A 22,333-nucleotide genomic window follows, 5' to 3' on the forward strand; every position below is an offset into this window, starting at 1 on the left:
TGGATGTTTGAGCCTGGAGGTTCCAGACCCTTGGCTGGACCCTGTGGTGGGCTGTTTATAGGGCTTCCACCCAGAAGCTGGGTGCTCCCTCAGGTGGTCCGTGCAGTCCCCTGCCCAGCCTGGGACAACCTTGCCCAGAGACTCCAGGGACCAGAAGGCATCTCCAGCTCCCCGAGGTCAGAGACGAAGGTAACCAGGTGATTCCCCATCCCACGGCACCTCAAGGAGAAAGGCGCAGGTGCTGCTGGGGGCCAGTCATGTGACACCCCTCCTCTTGGCAAACTGCACAGTTTGCCCACGGGTACTTCGGGAAGAAGGTTCTGAACTCCCATTTACCAGCAGGGGAAACTGAGGCTCAAAGATGGGAGGTCACTTGCTCTTGGTCACAGAGAAAGTTGGTTATGGAGTCAGGGATGGAGCCTGGGTCTGTCTGGCCCCAGGCTCTCTCTGTGTGTGTATAAGCAGGTGCACATGTGTGCACATGTGCATATTTACATGAGCATGTGTGTGTGTGTATGTAGCCCTTGGGGCAAAGCTTCGGGGCTTCGTCAGATTGGTTAGCTGGGTTTTTGGCCACTCTTAGACTGATCCAGAATATTCTTCAAGCAGCAATCTGGGGGTGACCCTATTAAAACCTAGGTCATGGAATTCCCTGGTGGCCCAGTGGATAAGAATCTGCTTGCCAGTGCAGGGGACACAGGTTCGATCACTGGTCCAGGAAGATCCCACATGTCATGCAGCAACTGAGCCTGTGTGCCCCAACTGCTGAAGCCTGCAAGCTCTGGGATCCTCCCCCTCCCCAAGCTGCAACTACTGAGCTACAGTGACTGAAACTCGTGTGCCTAGAGCCGTGCTCTGCAGTAAGAGAAGCCACGGCAATGAGAAACCCCTGAACCACAACTAGAGAGTAGCCCCTGCTCGCCACAACTAGAGAAAGCCTGCGCGCAGAGACGGAGACTCAGGGCGACTGAAAATAAAATGAAAAAAATAAAATAAAAGTAAAAACCTAGGTCATGACATGGTCCTTCTCTCCTCACAGTCCTCCCAGGGCTCCCCACTCTCCCCTGAGAAAAGTCCAAGTGCCCCCAGCGGCCTCCCAGGACCCTGCTGGTCCCGTTACACTACTCCTCTCAGCTCTCACCCTTCCTGGGTCCTCCCCAGCCACTCCAGCACTTGCAGTTCCTCTAGCGAGCCCCAGGGCCTTTGCACCAGCTGCCCCTTCTTCCTGAAATGCTCTAATCCAGAGTCTATTTCTCCCTTGCTTCCTTCCTTCTTTGTTCAATGTCCTTGATCTCCTTGACCGACTTGCAGCTGAATTGGCTGGCTGGGCCCCCTTCCTCAGCTCTATTTATATTTTCTCCTTTACTCAGCATTTTCGACTCACTCCGAAATTTCCGTACTTATTTTCTTTACTGCCTGCTTCCCCCTCCTGGGTGGTCTGCTCCAGGGGGCACGGAGCTCTGCTTGACTTGCTCACTGCTGCCTCCCCAGTGCCTGGTACACAGTAAGTGCTCAATCAGTGTTTGTTGAATAAATGTTCAAATGAAGGGAGAAGTGAAACCTTTCCTTCCTGTCCGCCGAGGCCTCCCAGGGAGGGGCTGGAGGGCCGTGGGGCTCTGTGTCACTTCTCAGATGCCACCAAGGCTGGGCAGAGGGTGCAGTTTCCCAGGTATTTGGCAGTGGTTGTCACCAAAGGGCTGTTCCCGCCCAGTTGGGTTGGCAGGAAAGCCAAATCAATAAAGTGCAGGAGATAAGCAGATTCAAGAGAAGACACAGAGGGTTATAGGGCAATTTCCAAACAGTTCCTGTGAATTTGCTGGAGTGGGCGAAGGGCCTGCTTGGCCGGGCCCCTCGCACGTAGGGTGGGGGCTCCTCACATTGCTCTCTGAGAGGTGGAGGACATGACTGGGAGCCTCACAGACTCTGGCTTGAGGCTCCACCACTTCTGAGCTGGGTGCCCTAGGTCTCAGTTTCCTCATCTGTGAAATGCCATGAGACCAGGCATGCGCATTGCTTAGCCGGGCTTGGCCTGAACGAAGCGTCCGTTAAGCAGCAGTTGTTGCTCTTCTAGCCCCTGCAACACCTCTTGGCAGCTGCGCAACCTTGGGTAAGTCACATGGCCTCTCCGGGCTGGGTCTCAGTTGCTCCTCTGTAAAAGGGCATGCGTGTGTGCTCACTTGTGTTTGGCTCTTTGTGACCCCATGGACTGTAGCCTGCCATTCTTCCATGTCCATGGGATTCTCCAGGCAAGCATGCTGGAGTGGGTAGCCATTCCCTTCTCCAGGGGATCTTCCCAACCCAGGGATCAAACCCGAGTCTCTTGCATCTCCTGCATTGGCAGGTGGATTCTTTACCACTGAGCCTCCTGCAAAGCCCAAAGGGGACATAATGCCAACCTCAAAGGCTATTGGGAAACCTTATAGAGGCTCAAAATGTGTTGACTGATTGGGGCTGGGAAGCTGGGTGGATGAGGACTCATCTGCCTGATGCCTGGAAACATCAGGTCCAAGTTAGCGGCACCTGGGAAGGGCTTGGGGCAAGTGGGAGGAGGGAAGCCACCAGCCTGGGAAAGTGGAGAATGGAGAGGGGAAATCCCAGAGGCTTCATTGAGGAGGTAAGCTTTGAGCTGGGCTATAAAACTGGGGTGAATGTTTAAAATTTTTCGTTTGGCTGTGTTGGGTCTTCGATGTGGCTCCTGGGCTCTAGAGCGCGGGCTCAAGCAGCTATGGAGCTTAGCTGCTCCTTGGCATGTGGGGTCTTCCTGGACCAGGGACCGAACCCCTGTCCCCTTCATTGGTAGGCAAGAGTCGTAACCACTGGACTACCAGGGAAGTCCATGGGGGAGAATTTAAAAACTGGCAGCATTCAGGCTGAGGCTGCTGCGGAGAAATGGCACACAGCTGGTGGGAGAGTTGATGAGCCAACCTTTACTGAAAGCCACTGGGCAATTTACAGCCAGAGCCGGAAGGTGATTTATGTTTCTACGACCTATGCTCGGAACCTCTTCTAGGGATTGATAACATAAAATGTGGACAAAGGTTTATGTGTAAAGGGGTTCATGCCAGGGTGATTTAAAATAATAAAAGTGGAAGCAACTCTAAGGTCCACCCCTGGGCGACAGCTAACCCGAGGGATACAACCCTGAGGCAGTACTTTCTACATTCTTTGGAAACAGAGCTTCGGGTAACACGGGCAATGCCGAGACCAGGGGGCTAAGTGTCAAAAGCGGGTCGTGAAATCACACCCCCTGTTTTGCTAAAAGGCATAGAAAAAAAGACTGGGAGGACATCTCACAGCGTGCCCACATGGGTTGTCCCTTCATGGTGGGATTGCGGAAAATGCTAATATTTTTCTCGGCTTTGCCAAACTGTCACCAGGCCTCCGCAGTCCTCTGGCGATCAGTGGAAGCAACAGAGTAAACGATGAAACAGGTTAAGGAAGAAAGGAGTGGAGAGAGGAGGTGGCAGCTGGAAGCTGTTCAGCGGGACACTGAGCTCTCTCCCTCGTGGTCGGTCCAACTAGCTTGTCAGGCTTACCTCCTAAACCTGTCGCAGGCCCCTTCCCTAGTGACCCCTCCCCACACGATGGGCCCCTCCTGACTGTCCTTCACCTGCAGGCCCCGTGATCTCCTGATGTCCAATCACATCACTTCTTAGCTGTAAACCCTCCATGTTTTGGCTTTTAAAAAAATCATTTATTTTTAGCTGCGCTGGATCTTCGCTGCTGCTTTCTCTAGTTGTGCCGAGTGGGGGCTATTCTCTAGTTGAGGCGCGCGGGCTTCTCATTGCAGTCGCTTCTCTTGTTGCAAAGCACGGGCTCTAAGGTGCGCAGGCTTCAGTGGCTGTGGCTGCTGGGCTCCAGAGCTCAGGCTCAGTAGTGGTGCATGGGGTTTAGTTGCTCCAAGGCATGTGAAATCTTCTCAGATCGGGGCTTGAACCCATGTCTTCTGCACTGGCAGGTGGATTCAGTAATTCTTTACCACTGAGCTACCAGGGAAGCCCTACTTATTGGCTTTAAAACATCCACTGCTCTCAGCTCTGAGGCTAAAGCTCCTGGAGCAGACTCGGGGTCTCGAGTGGTCGCTCAGGCAGAAGCCTTGGGCACAGGGTCACGTCAGGATGTTCCCCTGCCTTTCTGTTTGTCTTATCTATCTATCACCATCATCTCTCTAGGAGGAGCCCGGCCTAGCACTGGGCCGCTGCAGAGTGGGGCCCTTGGCACGGATATGAGGTCTGAATTAACTATGGAGGTGGTTTCAGGTGGCAGTGACATTCAGGTGTTGAGCAAGGGTGGTTCAAGGTGGGTACTTGCTACCGTTCTGGAGGGAAGCCGGGCTGGGCTGGACGGCCGTGGCCCAGGAGGAGGACTGGTGGGGACTGGTGGGCCACAGCAGGGCTGAGCTGGGGGTGGGAAGCTGAGGCTCAGGGCGGGGGGCGGCCCCACAAGGCCTTATCTGCACACTAGTCAGCTCCCAGGAAGCCCCACCTGTTCCCAGTGTGGTGATTCAAACCTATCTTCCTTTGGAGAAAAGCACTTCAGATGGTAAGGGTTTTTTTTTTTTTCCCCATCGCCCTGAAGGGCGGCGAGGAGGCAGGACCACAGAGGGTGGGGTTCCAGCAGGCGGCCAGCTGGGAAATGGTCCTCCACACGGGAGGCAAGGTCACTCAGGGACAAGATGCTGCCCCCTCCCTCCCAAACACCCTTCCATCTTCCAGGTACCGTCAGAGGAGGCTGGGCTGGGCCTGCCAGTCACCCTCCCCGAGGCAGACTCCTGAGGAAACCCTGGGCCCCTTGCAGTCAGAGGGTACATGCAGCTGGGGGCTCCTGAGCCTGCCTCACACAGAACCAGAGACCAGGAGATGCAGCGACTGGCCCATGGCCACCAGGCAGGCCCAGCAAGGGGAGTGGTGGAAGCTGCCCCTGAGGGTCTCATGGCAAGAGCCCCAGGCTCCCAGGCCGCCTGCCCTGGGTGCAGCACTTCACCCTTGCAGACCCCCGGTTCTCTCCATGAGCCAAACAACCCATGTGGCAGCAGGTTCCCGCCCTTGGTTTGCACCCCAAGCCTGCAGGGGTGAACTGGCTCCAGACTCTGCCTCCTGAGGAGAGGCTGGTACTGCCCGAAGAACCGGGAGGCTGAGGAGGAAAAGGCCACGGTCCGCAGGGCACCCTCTGAGGCAAGCTGCCCACAGGGCTCTCCCATTGACACCGTCTCCGGCTCTCCCTGGCCGGGCCTGGGGCAGCCCATGGTGCCAGACTGTGAACTGCATCCAGATGATTCCAACACCCATTCCCTCCTTCCTGTAAAGAGCCTGGGGCGCTCGGCCTGGCCGCCCGGGGGCAGCACGAAATGAAGGGCGGGCTGTGCCCGGAGGAGCCCACCGGCCTGTTTCCTCATTCGCAAGAAGCATGCGCTGCAGGTGGGAGCTTGTGGGCCTCTCCCTGGGCTCCTGGGGCCTGTCTCCCCAGCCCAGGGCCTGGCCCAGGGAGGCTCTGAGACCCTCTGCAGGCAGGGAGCCGACAGCTGCTGCCCCAAGGCCGGTCTTCCACCTTCTCTCTGGGGGGGATCTTTCCAGCAAGTGCCTTTTTCGAGACTGAAGTTATTCCAGCATTTCACGTCACGAATGAAATCCCTGGACCTGTGCTGGGCACCCTGCAGGCCCTGCTGCAGAGAGGGGTCCAACCTCAGCCCTGGGCCTCGTGGGCAGGCTTCAGGGGAGGAATCCGGGCCTGTTGGGGAAGGGAGGCCTGCTGGCGGCCAGTGTCAGGCTGGCCACAGAGCAGGGGCCCCCACCTTCTCTCGGCATCGCCTCAACCCTTGGCACGAGCGGGGAGCCCCCTTTATGCCTCGCTCAACTTGGGTTTTACCTCGAGCCCCAGAGGTTCCGGCTGTTTCTGGGCCAGCTTTGAGCTGGAGTGTCACAAGTTCTGAGAACAAGCTGTGATGCCACCTCTAGGGATTGCCAGAGCCCATGCTGCCCGGGAAAGGCTCCTCCCGGCACAACCTCACCCGACTGTCCTCGGTGGGGAGCCCAAGGTGCAGCAACATTGCACCGGGCCCCATGCTCAGCCTACGAGGCAGGGATGTCACGAGCCCATTCTCTAGCTGTGGAAGCTGAGGCTCAGACAGAGCCCAGCAGCTGACAGACGCTCCAGGCTCATGGCACCCGACCTGCCGGGGCTTGGGGGCTCTTTTCGGAGGTGTTCTCCCCGGCCCTCCTTTCGGGAACTGGGGGTACCTGGCCAGGGTGGAGGCGGGGAGGACCCAGTGGCTGCACCCCACCCGGCAGCTCCAATAGGGCGGGGGGGTCAGACGGCCGAGAACCTTCCCCTCTGCTGGGCTGTGGCCTTCCTGCCACAGAGCCAAGGAGCAGCGGCCACATTCTCGGTAACTTTTTTTTTTTTTTATTGCCAAATTCAAATTTACAAGGAAGTTCCAGTTTTCATTTCCACCCTTGTGTTCAGTACCCACGAAGCATGAGTCATGCTGGCGAGAGCAGGTACTTCCCTGGAATGGTCCCGAGGCCCAGAAAGCATGAGGTTTCTCAATCCCACTCCACCCCGGGACAAGAGTTATTTACATATTTTCAACTCGGAGGAACATAAGGAACCCTTACAGTTTCCGCCCCCTGTCATCGTGACTACATTAAATATTTCTTATTTATTGCATCTAGAAAAGAAGGTGAGTGTTGGTTCTCACCCCGCCTCACGCCTTTTGGACCAGTGCATCTTGAGACCTTAGGGAAATCTAGTGTATGTGTGTAGAGAGGTGCATTCCGTCACTCAGCCGCTGGTTGCAGGGCAGGTGTCTGGGGGGGCGTGGCGAGCTGCCTTCTGCAGAGAGTAGCAAGCAGGGCAGGCCTGGAGGGGCAAGGGGGCACAGAGGGTCTGCTGGTGCCGCAGGACAATCAATACCCCCTCCCGGGTGGGTGGGGGAGCACGTGGTTGTCTGACTTTGAGGCGCCCCTGCTGGCAAACCAGAAACACATGTGCTTTTCCCTAGCCACTTTCAAAGCTGATATTTGGGGGTAGATGTGACCAGCTCTGCCCCTGACTTGGCAAACCCAACGGGCCTGATGTGGACTTGGGGAGGGTCTCTGGAGGGACAGGACGTCGAAATGGAGAGATGGGTGATCTGAGTCTGGTACCACACGTGTCACGCGGCCATGGCCCCCGCCCGCCCCAGGCTTACCAAGAATTCCTGGTTCTAACTCTCTCTGCCCCGGAGACCCAGTGCCTGCTGTCTAGAAGGGCCCCTCTGGAGGTGCCCCCAGTGTTCGCTTTTCAGGGGTGCTCCTGAAGACACGGCTGTGCCCAGTGCTGCCCAGACAGTGGGGATCTGGCTGCCAGCAGGCTGTGGGCGGCCCGGGACCAACCCTGCGAGCCCACCTAGGGAGAGGTCTGCCCCTGGGCCAGGCATGGGGTGGAAGCTTGGCCTGATCGCACCTTCTGCTCAACAGCCCACGGAGGCTGGTCTGCGTTTAGCTCTCCCGCCCGGCGATGCTGCCCCGGGTCCTTCCGGGCATGCGGTCCCTGCTGGCTGAGACCTTGCTCCTTTAGAGCTTGAAGGGCTGGGTCCACCTGCCTGGGCTTCTTCCTCAGAACAATGCCACTGGCCTTTCCTCCTTTCTGCTGCTCCAAAATCGTTTCAAAAGTAGAAGTGGGGGGCTCCCGAGCGATCCTGCACCTCATCCAGCAGGGGCACCAGTGGGGTCCCCCCCTGACAACACACACTTTCTCCATCCTTCTGTCCCCGCTGCCTGTCCTTTCCGGAGGGCTCCGCTGAAGGTCATGGCTTGTCCCTCCTTGCTGGGGCCCCTGGAATTTCTGCTGAAATGGCCCTGTCTGAGCTGGGTCTTTTCCCCTGATGGTGCTGGCTGGTCTCACCTGCCCAGGGGCTTCTGATGGCTGGAGAGACCTGTCCCGCAGATGCCACGCCCCTTCCTCGGGGGAACCGGGTGTTTCCTTCAGGAGGCTGACTCTGCCCAGGCAGGCCCTGCCTGATTGCAGATGGAGGAGGCAGCGAGGGGGACGGGACCCTCTAACAGGTGAGTTTGCATAGCATTTTCTGAGGCCGCTTGATAACCCAGCCCGGCCAGTGCTGACACGGTGGGTGCTCACACTCTTGTGGGAACACGTGGAAGCCAATTCTGCAAGGTCTGAACATCGATCAGTGAGGTGAGGGTCGCTTGGCTGTGCCTGGTTTGAGCAGAAAGAACATCTTGGGAGCTTTATCGGATAGAGGAGACCTGGTCTGCACACACCAAGCCCAAATGGAGAAGGAACCAGGGGTTTTCATTACAAAACAAAAACAAACACAAACGAGCTTGCATCTTTACAGCAGCAGCTGAGAGGAAGAGGGACAAAACCCAGGCTCCTAGGACATCATGTCCTCGCTGCTGGGCAGGGGGTGACCCTTGGCGTGTTCCCGCCTGTGGGCACCCACACAGCTGAGCAGCAGGCAATGGCCTTGGAGCACGGTTTCCATGACCTTTTCTTTCCATCAGAGCCTCAGAGGCCAGAGTCCCTGCAGTCCCACACAGTTCTTTCTTAGGCAAGTGGAGAGACGGTGACAATTGAAGGCCATGCTGGAAAACTGTCCTGTTTGGTTTTAGTCCAGAAGGATGGGGAGGGGACCTGACCACAGTCCCCCTTTCCATGGAAAGATCTGGGTGACGCCCTGGGCTGCCACGGCAGAGAAACTTATGGCCCTCTCAGCTCTGTATGTACCTGAGGATACGTGTCTCTCCCTTATTTATGCTTAAACAATACTTTAAACTTTCCAGAAGAATTTCTATCATTCCACAGGCTCGCCGGGTTAGTGAGAAACAAAGAAGTCAGAATCCCTTAAGACAATGGAGAAGGCCAGACAGAAAACTCTAAACTGCAAATCCTGGGAACTTCAAGGGAAAATGAAAACGAACTCTCTACAGGAATATTACACTTTTAACATGACATCAAACCTTAGGGCGGAGGACGTTTCTCTTTTTTTTTTGAACTTTTTAAATAGCTGTTTTTCATCTGCTGCCAAAAGCAAGGATAAATATCCCAAGGAGGTGTTTATCGAAGTTCGCTTTTCTAGAAATTTCTACATGAAGTGACCACGTCCGCTGCTTCTCTGCACACTGTGGGTGGTGGCAGAGGACCTCCAAGACAGGGGAAGGGCTGGCTGATGAACCGAGTGCTGCTGATGGGTCCTGCCACTGCACCCCCCCACCCCCAGGGCCGAGGGCTCTGAGACCAGGAGCCCAGCCCCCTCCCTGAGGCGGCTGTAGGATGATCTGGGTTCCCTGGGGGTGTTGCCACTGGTCCCAGCCTGCACTCAAAGAGGTGTGAAGTCAAAGGGGGATTAAAATTGGAGCAGAGGAGCCCGAGGGTGGTTTGAAGTGCTCCCTGGGGCCGAGAAGAACTGTGGATGTTCCCGGAGTGGGGTCAGCCGGTCCAGGTCCCTGCCAGCGGGGCCACACACACACACACGCACATGTACACGTTGAAGGTGGCCGGCTCAGGGCTCGGCGGGGTCTGCTGGCTCTGGCTGCCCAGCCCCCGAGCCCGGGGCCTCTGTGGCCACCATGGCTGGCGAGGGTGGCGGCGGGATGCCGGTGAGGGCGTGGAGGCTGTGGTGGTCGACGGGCGGGACGAGGGTCAGCGACTCCACGCTCAGCGTGTCTGCAGCGTCCTCGCAGAGCAGGGAGATGGTGGGCTGCTGGGCGGGGGTGAGGCTGGGCGACAGGGTGACGGGCTCCATGTCCGTGCTCCTCGCCAGGCTCTTGCCGGGCCTGGCCTCGGCTTCTGTTTCGTTGACGATCACCAACTGGTCGGGGAGGTTAGGCTGAGGCTGCTCTGTGATCATGGGGTCATCTGGGCAAGGAGGGGAGAAGAAAGAGAAGCACGCTCAGCTCCGAGAGACTCCACTAGCGCTGGTACCCTCTGCTCCCGTCCTGAACAAAGGCCCGGGGACGTGTGGGTGGGAGATGAAGTGTGTGGGGGAACCAGCTTGCCTCCCCTCCCTCCTTCTGGGGACCCACCTAGGTCTGGGGCAAGTCGAAGCCCAGGGTTACCCTGACTTGTGAAGCAAGGGACACATTTAGGGGCCTGTGCAGAGTGGATCCGGAAGCCCAGTTCCCTGTGCCAGGAAGCAGCCTAAACCGGCTCTGAGTATGAACCACCTGCCTGAGGAGAAATACATGTTTAGGGAGAGAAGGGCTTGGGTGTGCTGATCACCGCAGGCCATTTCTCAGAGTCTATATTTGGTAACAGTGCCCAAGAAGGAACTCACTGCAATATTAAAAAAAAAAAAAAAAAAGAATTCTATAGAACTTCTCAGCTTTGCAAAACTAGAACAAGACTTCGGACTGTGGTTCTCTCGCCTGCTCCTGCTCTGAGTGCTGAGTTAGCACCCAGCAAGGGGCTGTGATTGCCAGGCCATTTCTATGCTGAGGGTCTCTCCCTTTCCACCCCCCATGCCAGGGCCACCGAGAGAAACCACGTCAGGAGGGAGGGGTGGCCCGAAGCGGTTATTTTTGGAGCAGCAGTTTCTTTTTTGGTGCTTTTTGAAATCCGTTGATTAGATTACAGACGAATGGCTTATTTGCTTTTCAAAGAGGAGCAGGGCCGGCAGAGACACCAGCTGGACTGGGGCTCCCTCATTGGAAACATCTGCCAAGACTTCACATGCCAGCGATCGGAAAACACAGATGAGAAGGCCGTGGGCATCTCGCTTGGAGAGCAAATCTCCCTTGTTAAAGATCCTGGGGTCAACAGGGTTTTGAGCACACTGTGTGGAGAGGGGAATCCAAAAACACTCTGGGCCCAGGGATGATGGCAGACGTTTTTTTGGTCCAATGTGATTCCACTTAAGTGAGTTGTATTTTTTTTTTAAGTTAAGCCAAAACAAAACAGAACCGCAAACTGAACACAGAGCAAAAGAATGGAAAAACCAAGTGCAAAGCAAAACCGAAGGGCGTACAGAATGGGATGCAAGAGAGGAAAGAGGGTCCCCAGCGTGGAAAGAAAGCACAAGCAACAGATGGGGTTTCCCAAAGGACACATCGCTCCTTCCCAGAGGACCCCACCCCGGGCACGGCGAGCTCAGAAAGGCCCCAGGTCACTTCTGCACAAGGTCCTTTTTCTTCTCCCCCCGCAACCTTTTTTTTTTAGGAGTAGGCCCACAGAATACCACCACACGGGGCTTTGGGATGGGGTGGTATCGGTGGACACGGGTGAGCACTGGTGGAAAAAATGATTCAAGGTGCGATCTGAGCCCAGAAATGCTGAGTAAACAACCCCACACGCTTTCTGGTTTCTCTGAATTTCAGTGAATTTGCTCCACTCAGTAAGGACGCCTGGTGGTGATGGGCTGATTTCAGGCCTTCGGCTCATCTTGGGACGTGGCGCGCCCTGAACGTGAGGCTCTGAGCATGGGGCTCACCTGCTCCGGCAGCCTTGCCTCGCTTCACACGAGCGTGTCCAGGAACTTATTACAGACGGACTCACGTGTGGGCTTAGCTGCTAGCGAGGCAGTTTAGAGATGACTAACCAGCCAAACGGCACTTCTGTGCCATCTGGAGACAGAGCTTCGGAGCACTTCCTTCACGCTTTCTGCAGAATTCTCCAGGAGAATTCCCTCTTTGCTCGGGTCTGCACTTGCACGCAGATTTTCAAGAGGCTGGCAAACCTCATTCCCTGAGTCCTGCCCGGGTTTCTGGTGGTGAAAACGATCAAGCGTGTACAAAGGCTGCCGTTAAATATATTAGGAAACAAACCAACAAATGAAGCAGTGCACACAAAAGTGGTTTCTTTTTTAGGAAAAGAACAACTTTATTAAAAGGATCCATTTGTCCCCTGAAAAAAAGCCTCTTCCTATTTTTTTTTAACAAGAAAAATACACTTTTCTTATCCACCGTCTACAACACTGTTCTTTGTTTCTATCTGCCTATCGGTCATCTTCTGTCATCTATTTCCCATCTATCTATCTATATCTGCCTACCGATTTTTAAACTAACAGCTGCTTCCTGAATGTTAGTTCCAAATTTATACATTCAGAGAAAATTTCTACATTCAAGGGAAAATTACCCAGGGAGGACACTGTTCCTGGTCAAGCACGGACCCGCAGTGGTCACTGCGGACCCTCTGGCCTCGCTTGCCTGCTGGTGTTTCTGAGCTCCGAGGGCACAGGTTTGGGCCTGACCCAGGAGACGAGCGGAGGCCGGAGCCAGAGAGCCCGACGTCCAGTTCCCGTGAGGGGTGCTCAGCCTCCCTGTGGTGCTGCCCCGAGTTGAAACCAAGGCAGCAGGTGCCCTGAGCCCCTGGGTGCCACCCTCGGAGGCTGATCTGCAGCTCCAGGGCTGACCCTAGTCGAGTGGGTGACATGCTCAGGCTGGGGTAGGTGGGACTGAGCGACGTAGGGAAGAAAAGACAGCAAGTAGGAGGGCAAAGCTCAGGGGAGGCAGCTTTTAAATGCAAGAGAAGGCAAAGGCTCCTGTCTGCCCAGCCGGAGGGCATGGGGCAGGGGGCACCCTAGGGGGAGCATCGCGGGAGGGTGCAGTGACCGCAGCCCACAGACGGCCGCTATTTGGAGCTCTGATCGCAAGAAGGGAGAATGGTGGCGTCACGTCCACCAGTGCGCTTACGAGTGAAAGGACTTGGCCTCCGGCTGGCATGTGATGGAATCTACCGCTTGATAGGAGCAAGGCTGAGGAGAGGGAGAGTGGGGTGGGGGTGGGGCAGGGAGGAAAAGAAAAAGAAAAAAAAGCAACTAGGTGACTTCCTCGTGGCTTTTTGCAAATTCTACTGCCTAGCCCTCATGGCCTAACTGGGGGGGCCTTGGGGGGAAGGGGCTGGAGACCCCCTTAGCTCAGGGCTTGTGCCTAGACTGGTGCGGTGCCTCATGGAGGGCAGTGTTTCCAGACTGCCCAGCTCTGCCTCGCGGAGGAGCTGACCCAGCTGCACCCCCTGCGTCAAGGGTCAGGAGGTTTGGTCCTCAGGTGGGATGAGGCCAGAAGGGGACCAGAGCTGAGGAAATGGCTCGGGTGGACGGCTGGGGCTCCCTGTGCCCTCACCCGGCGTTCTGGGGGTCTGCAGGAGTTGGAAATGCAGCGTGCGGGGCGGTGGCGGGGGGCGTCGAGGGCCCAGGAGGCTAACGGAGGAGACCTGCCTGCAGTGACCGAGCCAGAGGTGCCGTGACAGCTGCCGATCGAAGCACTAAACCCAGTGGCCGCCGTGACTGTCGGCCTCCGACAGGCTGAACACTCGCCGGCGTCCTTTCCTGCCACTCCTGACTAGAGGGAAACACAGCGACAGATCATAGAGAGCTTTTAACAACCGCACAGAGAAGGGGGACACGGAGGGGGACACAGAGAAGTGACGGATGCGAAGCATCGACGACAGCGCGGGGTGGGGGGCGGGGGCTGGGCTCCGGGGGGGCTGCTGACGCGGCCCCCACGCACGGGGGACACCCTGCCCCACCCACCAACCCCGGGAGAAGGTGGGGGCTAAGACGAGCTAAGAATCACATCATCTGCTCGTGGGACTCAAGCAGGTAAAGACGGCGGAGGTCTGTCCTGTTGGGAAGGAAAGCCTCGGGGTGGTCAGCGACACCTGGTCTCGGTGATGGAGGAACAGAACTGCCTGCAGGTTAAGATGAAAACCCTGCATCCCTGGGCCCACCTGAGGAGGGAAGGGTGTGTGGTTGGGGGATCGGAGTTGATGCAGTTAGAGAAACAAGTGGATTTCTGACCCCCACTGACAAGGCAGCCCCTGAAGCCACCAGCAGAGCCTCCCGTGACCCCTCCCCGGTCAACCCCTCCCCAGCCGCGAGGTGACGCTCCACCGGCCGCCGCGCTCTGCAATCCGCACCTTTGAAACCAAGACTGAACCACAGCAGCAAGATCTGAGGGCAGGCGCCAAGCGGCCAGGGGGTGGGTTCTAATCGGCTGCAACAAACGTGTTAGGAACATCTCCCTGGGGAGGAACCAACCGCCCCTTCTGAGACAAACTCGCCTTGGGGCCAAGCTTAAGATGAACGCCACGGAGTGCAACAAGGCGAACGAATGGAACTGCTGGCTTAAAAGGGGTTAAAATGGCACATGTAATGTTAGGTGTGTTTTACCATACTTAAAATTAATGTCACGGAGAACACTGGGGAGGAGAGAGAAGACATTTGACTTGGGGTTTTGTCCAAGAGTCCTGCCCGCCTGTGGTGCTGGACGTCGGTGACACACAGGTTGGCCCTGAGCTGTCTGGCGCTCAGTTGGCCCAAGTGGGACCAACTGGGTGCTTGGGGCTGAAGGTCACAGGTTCAGATAATTGTCTCAGGGAACAGGTGAGGACGGGGAGGGAGGGACTGGGACAGGCATCTAACACGGGGCCACCAGGAGCCAAGCTCTTCCTTCTTCCTATAAACGCTCGGGGAAGAGTCAGAGGGGCCCCAGCTCAGAATTCCCTGGGCCTGAAGATGGACACTGGAAAGAGTGGCCTTGCCTTCAGTCTGACTTCATTTCTTAACAAAAAATTTTCCATCATCCTCCTCAAAGTCACTCACCCAGAACACAGGTGAAACGCAACGGACTGAAGGTCGGAGGCAGAGTGGCTGTTTGAGGAACTTGGTGTGAGCAGAGAGCTCTTAGAGGAGGCTTTCTTACTAGAGTCCCACAGTGTGCGCATGTGTGTGCACGTGTGCGTGTGTGTGCACATGAGCAAACGCATGGGCATAACCCAGAAGATACTTCTAAAGTGTTCCTACTGATCCTACATTTGGTTCTAAAATTTTGGTTCTAAAATTGGGTCTCTAAAAGAGTTCTCTCTTTCCCGCCATGTTTTCTTCAGTTTCTGTTTCTCAAAACCATAAAATGTTTAAGGAAAAAAAACCTCCTCATTCCAAACCCATGATTTTCTCCCTGGAGAACGAGCCGAGGCCCACGAGGCTGGCTATGCTGGAAGAGCCAGCGACAAGAGGCCGGGTGTCTGGACACCTCTGCAGCACAGGATGCCTGCTTGGAAAGACCTGAGGATCCCAGCAAACTGTCTTTAAAGGACGGTGGGAACAGGTGGACCCATGCATCAGGTGTTGAAACCGAACAATAAAAACCCCTCGGGGCCCAGCTTTAACAGATAAATGATTCGCAATGAGAATAGAATCCCTGTGCCCCAGCTCTTTCTGGTTGGCTCCTGTGGGTACCACAGAATTCAGTTTCGACCTCTCCTTCAGTCTGGGGCTTCCCTGGTGGCTCAGACAGTAAAGAATCCATCTGCAATGCAGGAGACCCAGGTTTGATCCCTGGGTCGGGAAGATGCCCCTGGAGAATTCCATGGACAGAGGAGCCTGGTGGGCTACAGTCTATGGGGTTGCAAACAGTCAGACAAGACTGAGGGAATACACTTTCACTTTCACTTCAGCCTGGGAGTCTCCTGGCCCTGCTTTGAGGGCCTTCGCTTGCTAAGAAGCCACTCACGAGTGTCCATGATCTGTCTTTGGTATGTAAAGGAGACTCAGAAGCAGGTGCTCCACGCACAGAAGGATATGTGTTGGGCCCCTGGCAAACTGGTGACCTGTCTAGTCGGGTCCCTTCCCTCTTCTGGTGGCGGTCCCTCTGCCCGTGCGGGCCTGAAGCCTCAGCTGGGGCCTTGGGCCTGATGAGCGTGGGGGCTATTTCTCGGAGACAAACCAGCCCTCGGGTCTGTATTTGCAAGAATGGAATTGATAGGTAGATCCCAGAGAGGTGGGGGAAAGGAATGGACTTGTCACCAGCCAGATTCTGGACTGGGCCTTGGGGAACTGACCCAAAGGCCACCTTCTCCAGGGAGCCCTCTAGTCAGCCCCTCATTCTTGGGCTTTTGCCCCCCGTGATGCCTTCTCTGGGAGGCTTAGGCCCTGCCCGCAGGCCCCAGCTCATAGTTTATAAGCTCTTGGGCAGGGTGTGGGGCTAGGTTGGTGGAGAGACCCTACTGGGTTCAGGTCTGATGCCCATGTGACTGAAGGCCCCATGGGAAGCTGAGGAAATTCATGTTTGGGATAAACATGGGCCTCTTTCAAACCCAGGCAGGAAACGCAAGGTCCCTTGGGCTGGACCAAGGGTGGAGGCGGAAAGCACAACAGAGCATCAAGAGAGTTTCACGCCCTCCTCTGGGGGGTGAACCCATGGCTGAGGACCCGCGGCTGTCTGGGTTCTGTTCTGTGGCTAACTGGGGGGCCGCTGGGCTCCGCCCAGCAGGAGCTGCGCAGTGACCTGGGCCTCTGTGAGAGGGCCGAGGCTCCTCGTCTGGCTCAAGAGCAACGGTGAGCTTCGGGAGGGGAGATGCCTGCACGTCTCCAGCCAGGAGCAGGACCAATGCCCAGGTCTCAGGGGTGCCCCCTGGAGGCACTGGGGACAGACGCAGGGAGGCGGCGAGGCGTGCTGAGCCATCTCCGCGCGTGGGGCAGGGCTCTGGACCTCGGAGGCTGGGTTCCTATCTGGGCACCCTGCTACCTGCTGCAGCACCCTGGCCAAGCTGTGAGACCCCTCCAAGCCTCTGTGGTTTTCAACTGCTCAGTGTGAGGCAGAGGGTGGCAGAATTCAATGGGTGAGTGTCTGTAAAGTGCTTCTGAGCTGCACGCCTGACACTGGATTTGGGGAGCAGCATCTACTGGGGTGCCCTGTGGCGGGGGCACACCTGGAGGGCTGGGCGGTGAGGGCCTAGGCCACACTGATGGCTGAGAGTGTGAAGGTCATCTCTGCTTTTCATGGACGAAAGAGAAAGTGTTAGTCCCTCAGTCGTGTCTGACTCTTTGTGACCCCATGGATTGCAGCCCAGCCTGCCAGGCTCCTCTGTCCATGGGATTCTCCAGGCAAGAACACTGGAGTGGGTAGCCATGCCCTTCCCTTCTCCAGGGGATCTCCCATTTCCTTTTCCAGGGAATCTCCTGACCCAGGGATCGAACCTGGGTCTTCTGCATTGGCAGGTGGATTCTTTACTGTCTGAGCCACACAATTCCAGGTTTCAACCCTATGGGTCAGAGAAAAAGAACACTGGGTTCATCTCCTGGTGGACAGCATCTCCTGAGTGCTTTTGTGACCAAACTCTGACATGCACAGTGTGGCTTCAGGAGCACAGAAGCCCTGGGGTTTGCTAATTCCAGCTGCAGAGGGCCTGGCAGCTGCTCTCCACCCTGGGAACTTTCTGGACTCAGAAGGCTCAGAAACACACAGTGCTTCTGATCCAGCACTGTGCCCTCAAAACCCACTTTGGGACAAGTGGCCCCCGTAGCTGGGCTGCTGCTGTTTGCTGTCCAGGCTGGATGGGGTCGGGGGTGAGGTCCTGGCCGGAGCTCCTGTCTGGCTGACCCTGCGGGGGAAAGTCAGATGACTTCCAAATCGGAAGCCTGAACACTGGGCCACCACCTGGGTGGACATCTAACCAGGACACGGGAAGAAGGGCACCCATCCCAATATAACCCTCCCCTCTTCTTTCATCTAGCAAGGCTGGGTAGGACACCAGGCAGAGGCTGGCATCCTCTGGGTAGACCTGTCCCTCCAGGGAACCTGGAAACCCATGGGCTGTTTTCTGGATGGACTTGGTGGCTGAAGGCTGGCCTGGAGGTTTGGCATCAAGAGAAAGTGACCAGAGATCCTACTGCCCCAACCCCGGGGCACCCTCTCCTTGCAGCGATCAACAGCCAGCTCCTCAGTTGAGAGGGAAGCACTAGCTGCCCCACAGGCAGGCCCTGCATCGGGAGGTGAGTTATTTCAGTGTCTGCAGAGATCTGGGCGGGCAGGCTGGGCCCCAGGCTTTTACTGTCAGGCAGCATAAAAAACGGGGCCTCCAACGCCTGCCTCTGCAGGCCTGCCGGGGACACACCGATCGGGAGCAGACAGCCGGGGGCTGACCATCACTCATCTACGCGACAGTGGGCTAACGGCCCCCACGTTTCGGAGATGAGTAGACATGTCATTGGCACCGAGTAGGGGATGGTGAGGGTGGGGATGGAGGCCAAGAACAAAGAAACTGCGCAAAGTGCAAGGGGCCAAGGGGCAGAGCCCCAGGGCCACACTCAGCTGGACCTCTGCACACCCAGGCCCGACTTTGATAGCGTGGTTCTCTTCTGGCTTCGGTTGGAGGCAAAGAAGTGTATGGCTCTTTGGTTTGTTTAGCTGTCAGCTGGGCCTCCTTAAACGCGAAAGGAAGGTGTAACAGTGGCACCAGGAAGAGACTTCTCACCTAGAATGCAGCTGGAAGTCTGTGTGTGTGTGGGTGCACTCGACACAGACACAGAGCCGTGCACACGCCAGAGCACGCGGGCACACACGTGGCACGTCAACACATAACCCTGCTCTTGGGCCCTCAAAGCCAGCACGAGCCCAGGCTTCAGGGGGAAGCTGAGGGCTGTCCTTGGCTTCTGGAAAAGCTCTATGTGGATTTCCCAGCTATGAGCCTGGGAATGGCAGCAGCAACTGCCTGGACATGCAGCCAACCTTCAGTCGGGCTCAGAAATAGCTCAGAAAGGGTGGTCGTCTCTCCCCGGGGTTGGGGCAGGGAGGGGAGCAGGTGCCGAGTGGAAGGGGGCTCTAAGTGAGGTGGCTTGAGGGTGACCTTGCTGCTGGGGCCCTCGTGAAAGTCTGTCAGAGATGGAGGTAATGGATGCTCGCGGGAGGAGGGGCGGGGGTGTCCTGAGCCACAGGCGTGGAGACCAGACACGGTTAACCCTTTGCTAAGAACAGTGGAAGCTGAAAGCTCTGGACAGAGGGGTCGGCGCCCAAGAGGATCTCTGCCTCTGGTGTTGAGTGGCTGGTGGCCCGGGGCCCTCAATTTCCTGGCACCGTGGTGGCTCCCACCTTGACACTCTGCTTTTGTCAAGACCCACCAATCCATCAGTCAACAAGGGCGTGCACAGGTGTCCCTGAAATAACAATGAGTGGGGTCTCGGGAGGGGACCCCGCAGGAACAGGGAATGACACTGAGGGTACCCGGATGGGGTGCAGACTAGAGCTATGGAGGTCCCCCAAATCAGAGTCTTCTGGGGCCTCCAGACCCTTGGGTCACTGGCCAGGGTGTGAAGCAGCAGGCAGGCGCAAGGCCCTGCTCCTCTGGCTGCACTCAGGGGCCGTGGTGCTCAGGAAGCAAGCCTGGCATCTTCATTTCTGGGATCTTACGCACTGCAGCCAGGGGCTCACGTGTGAGGGGCTCAGAGAGCTGGGCAGACCATGTGCGTGTCTCACCCCAGGCTCCTTGCACACAGGGCCTCTCCGTGCCACACCTGCACTTGCGTCAGTTACAGGAGGGCAAGCTGTGACTCCCGCCCATCCTGACAGACTCCCAAAAAGGCCGGCAAGAGGCACCCCCTGGTCACAGACGACTGGACGGCCCCAAACATTTAAAGAGGAAATTGGTATGTTATGGAGGGGGAAAAAAAAAAAATTAGCAGAGACACAGTTCTTTTGCCAGAGTTCAAAGCATCATGTCTGGGAGACCCTTCCTCCTGACACCTAAGACTCTGGAAGTGACAGTGGGATGAATTTAGGTTGGGTCGCCCACTGCCCACTGCTCCAGCTCTGCGGCCCGTGGACCAGCCCGTGAAGAGAGCCATTCCTCCCCTGCTGGGGGCTGAGCCAGCCACCCACCGCTGATGGCACGATGGAGTGGACGGGAACCCCGAGTGGCAGGGTCCCCAGACACGGTGGCAAGGGGCAGCCAGGGGACTCAGGTGGAGGGGTCGCAGCGTTTCCTCAAGTCCCCGCCACTGCACCGTGTCCCGCGGCCAATACCTGCAGGGCTCTGGGCGGCCGAGGGGGTGGACGATGAGCTGGCGCCTCCGGAGCCGCAGTGGCTGGCGCTCCCGCTGCCGCTGGGGCTCCCGCTGGCTGACGGCGAGGGCGAGGACAGCGAGGACGAGCTGTGCTGGTTTATGCACTGGGCCACGGCGAAGCCTGCAAGGCAAGGCGGGAAGCTGTGACCCAGTGCGGCCACCGGCTGGCCTGGATGGAGGGGTGCCGCCTCCCCAGAGACTGTGTGTGAGGCCACGGGCTGGTGGGGGAAGCCCCTGCCTCGAAGAGGAGGGCTAACTGACCCAAAGCCAGCTCCTTCACAGTCTGGGTTTGCTCCCTAGAATTAGCTGAACTCGCTGGGCACCGGACGGGCCTGACACACTTCGATGTCATTTCGTGGGAAAGGGTGCAGACAGCCATAGACCCCAGAGTGCGTGTGTGTGTGTCGGGGGGGGTAGACGCTGAGCCATAAATCAGTGCCTGATGCTGGCTTAGCATCACGCCAGCTGCACCCTTGAAGGGGACAACGCAGCCTCGGGGCTCAGAGGCGTCCTGGTGACGCTCGCAGACAGACGCGGGACACCCTCGCCACCAAACCGTGGGGCCTCCGCTCACGTGGCCGAGTCCTGCCAGAGGCAGGGTGCCCGACCCGAGCTCTGAAACCGCCCTGGGCGGGAGGGGAGACCCTGAAGATGCCCCCTGCCAGGGACTTGGCTCTGCCCTGGCAGGTCTGGTGTAAAGTTTGGTGCCTGAGGGACGCAAGTTCTGGTGAAAAGCGGGCAATTATAGTTTGGCTTGGCCCTCTGAGCAGCTCTGGGGTTAAGGATGGGGCTGCTGCCTGCCCAGCCCAAGGGAGCGGAAGGGCCCCGGTTTGGAGACTCGCAGACCCTGGCAAGCCCTGCCTGGCTCAGCGCCAGGACACGCACCCAGCGTCTATCCCAGCTGCGAGCGCGAGGGGTGTGGGTCACTGACCTTTCCCCACCCGGCTGCTGCAGGGAGAAGGACCACCCAGCCTGCTCGGCCCTGGGTGCTGGGCACGTGGTGGGAGCGGGCTATTCTGAACGAGCCACCCCGGAGCGCCTGGAAGGGGACGCCTGTCCCCTGTACAGCCTGCTTTTCTGAAGGGACATGGCTCCTGATCTTATCCACGAAGCTCCCGGGAAGCTCCCACGGAACAGACTTCTCATGGACGCTCCTGGGAGCCCAGGCAGGCTGTGCTGGTTGCTGCTGCAGCCCCCCCCGCGGAGCTCTGTGCCCCTGCTTCTGCACCAAGTTGGGGTGGGGATGCGGGCAGGGCCTTCTCCCCACTGACAGCAGGGACTCTGACCCTCCTGGCCAGTCACATCAAGTCTCCCCAGCCAGAGTGCACTCCTCCTGGCTCCAAGCCTCACGCTTGCCCACCACCAGCGCCCACTGACACTTCTCCCAGCAGGTTCTCCAGGCCTGACCAGGCCTTGCTCAGAACTCAGGCACGTGTCCCGCAGGGGTCCCATAACGAGGGCCCTCTGACTGTTTGGTCAGGCAAGGTTGACTGGAACACGGCCAAGCCCTTTGCGTACATTCTGCCCGCGGCTGCTCGCAAGCTATGGTGGCAACCCTGAGTCGCTGCAAGAGGGGCTGCCAGCGAGGCCCGAAAAGCCTGAAATGCTTTCCTCCCCTTCCCTGGATGGGAACAGCGGGCACGACCTGGGAGAGGGTGGAGGCACCAGGGAAGCCTGGCCCACTTGCTTGCTAGCCGCGGGGCCTTGGCCAGTCTCCCCACTTCTCGGAGCCTCCTTGCCTCCCCACCCTGGTGGGTAGGTCTGGGTGGAGCAGGGCGGGTGGGAGGGGGGTGAGGGAGTTTGCAACGGGACCCGATGCTCTGTTCCCACCTTAGGACTTGGGGGAACCCACACCCGGCTGCCCCCGTGGAGGAGCTCTTTTGTACTGATGTTTGTATAAAATTATTTTTGTCTGAGGATCAAAGCCGGGTCTATTTATACCCCCAGCCATGTGATGGCACGGGGATGTGAAGCCTGGAGGGGGCGTGGCGGGTAAGCTCCCCGCCCCCACCGCGGAGCCCGGCAGGACTTCGCAGGAAGAGGCATGGGGTGATGGGCTGCTGCGGTGCTGGTGGCTAGGGAGGTGGGGGCGGGAGCCTCAGCTTAACTACAGCCAACATCAAGGCAAATCCTGACAGGAGTCAGGAAGATTCCTGGGGGTGGGGAGGGGTGTGGGCAGCCACCGCTCCACAGAACCAGCTTAATAGCGGCTGACTTCTTAATCATTTCAAGCGGTAAACCCCCAAGTATACAAGCTGTTTACTTGCCTCAAAAATGAATCACTCTCTAACAAATCAAAATGTCAGGATGGCTTTCCCCGAGCGGCTTATTTATCAGACTGGTGAATGGAGGGCGCCCGAGAGTATGGGCACTGAGTTGAGGGTAAGCCGACCCTGTTACACTCCGGACAATGCCCCACCCTGGACGGTTTGGCGGTCACCTACCCGTTCTCTTAAGACACGTGTCTTCTCTCTCAAGCTCTTTAAAGCCCTGATTTATTATGGTAAGACATGTAGGGTGGACTGTGTGGGGGAGCCAGAGAGACGCTGAGCCTGC

General features: G+C 57.5%; 1 protein-coding gene across 5 annotated transcripts in view; it reads right to left on the reverse strand.

Moving 5' to 3' along the window:
- Positions 1-6,407: 6,407 nt before the first annotated feature.
- CLEC16A (C-type lectin domain containing 16A) overlaps positions 6,408-22,333 on the reverse strand; it is a 237,908-nt gene continuing 221,982 nt past the window's right edge. For 3 of the 5 annotated variants that reach the window (XM_052636154.1, XM_052636153.1, XM_052636152.1), the window contains 2 exons: positions 19,737-19,898; positions 6,408-9,858 (listed from right to left, as the gene is read on the reverse strand). In XM_052636154.1, the coding sequence (XP_052492114.1) occupies positions 9,503-9,858; positions 19,737-19,898 (518 nt within the window). In that variant the 3' untranslated portion in view covers positions 6,408-9,502. Of the gene's footprint in view, positions 9,859-13,153; positions 13,278-19,736; positions 19,899-22,333 lie in introns of those variants that run through there. The other 2 variants (XM_052636157.1, XM_052636156.1) reach the window with 2 other exon arrangements.

The sequence above is a fragment of the Budorcas taxicolor genome, chromosome 2 (genome assembly GCF_023091745.1).
Source record: "Budorcas taxicolor isolate Tak-1 chromosome 2, Takin1.1, whole genome shotgun sequence".
NCBI lineage: Eukaryota > Metazoa > Chordata > Mammalia > Artiodactyla > Bovidae > Budorcas > Budorcas taxicolor.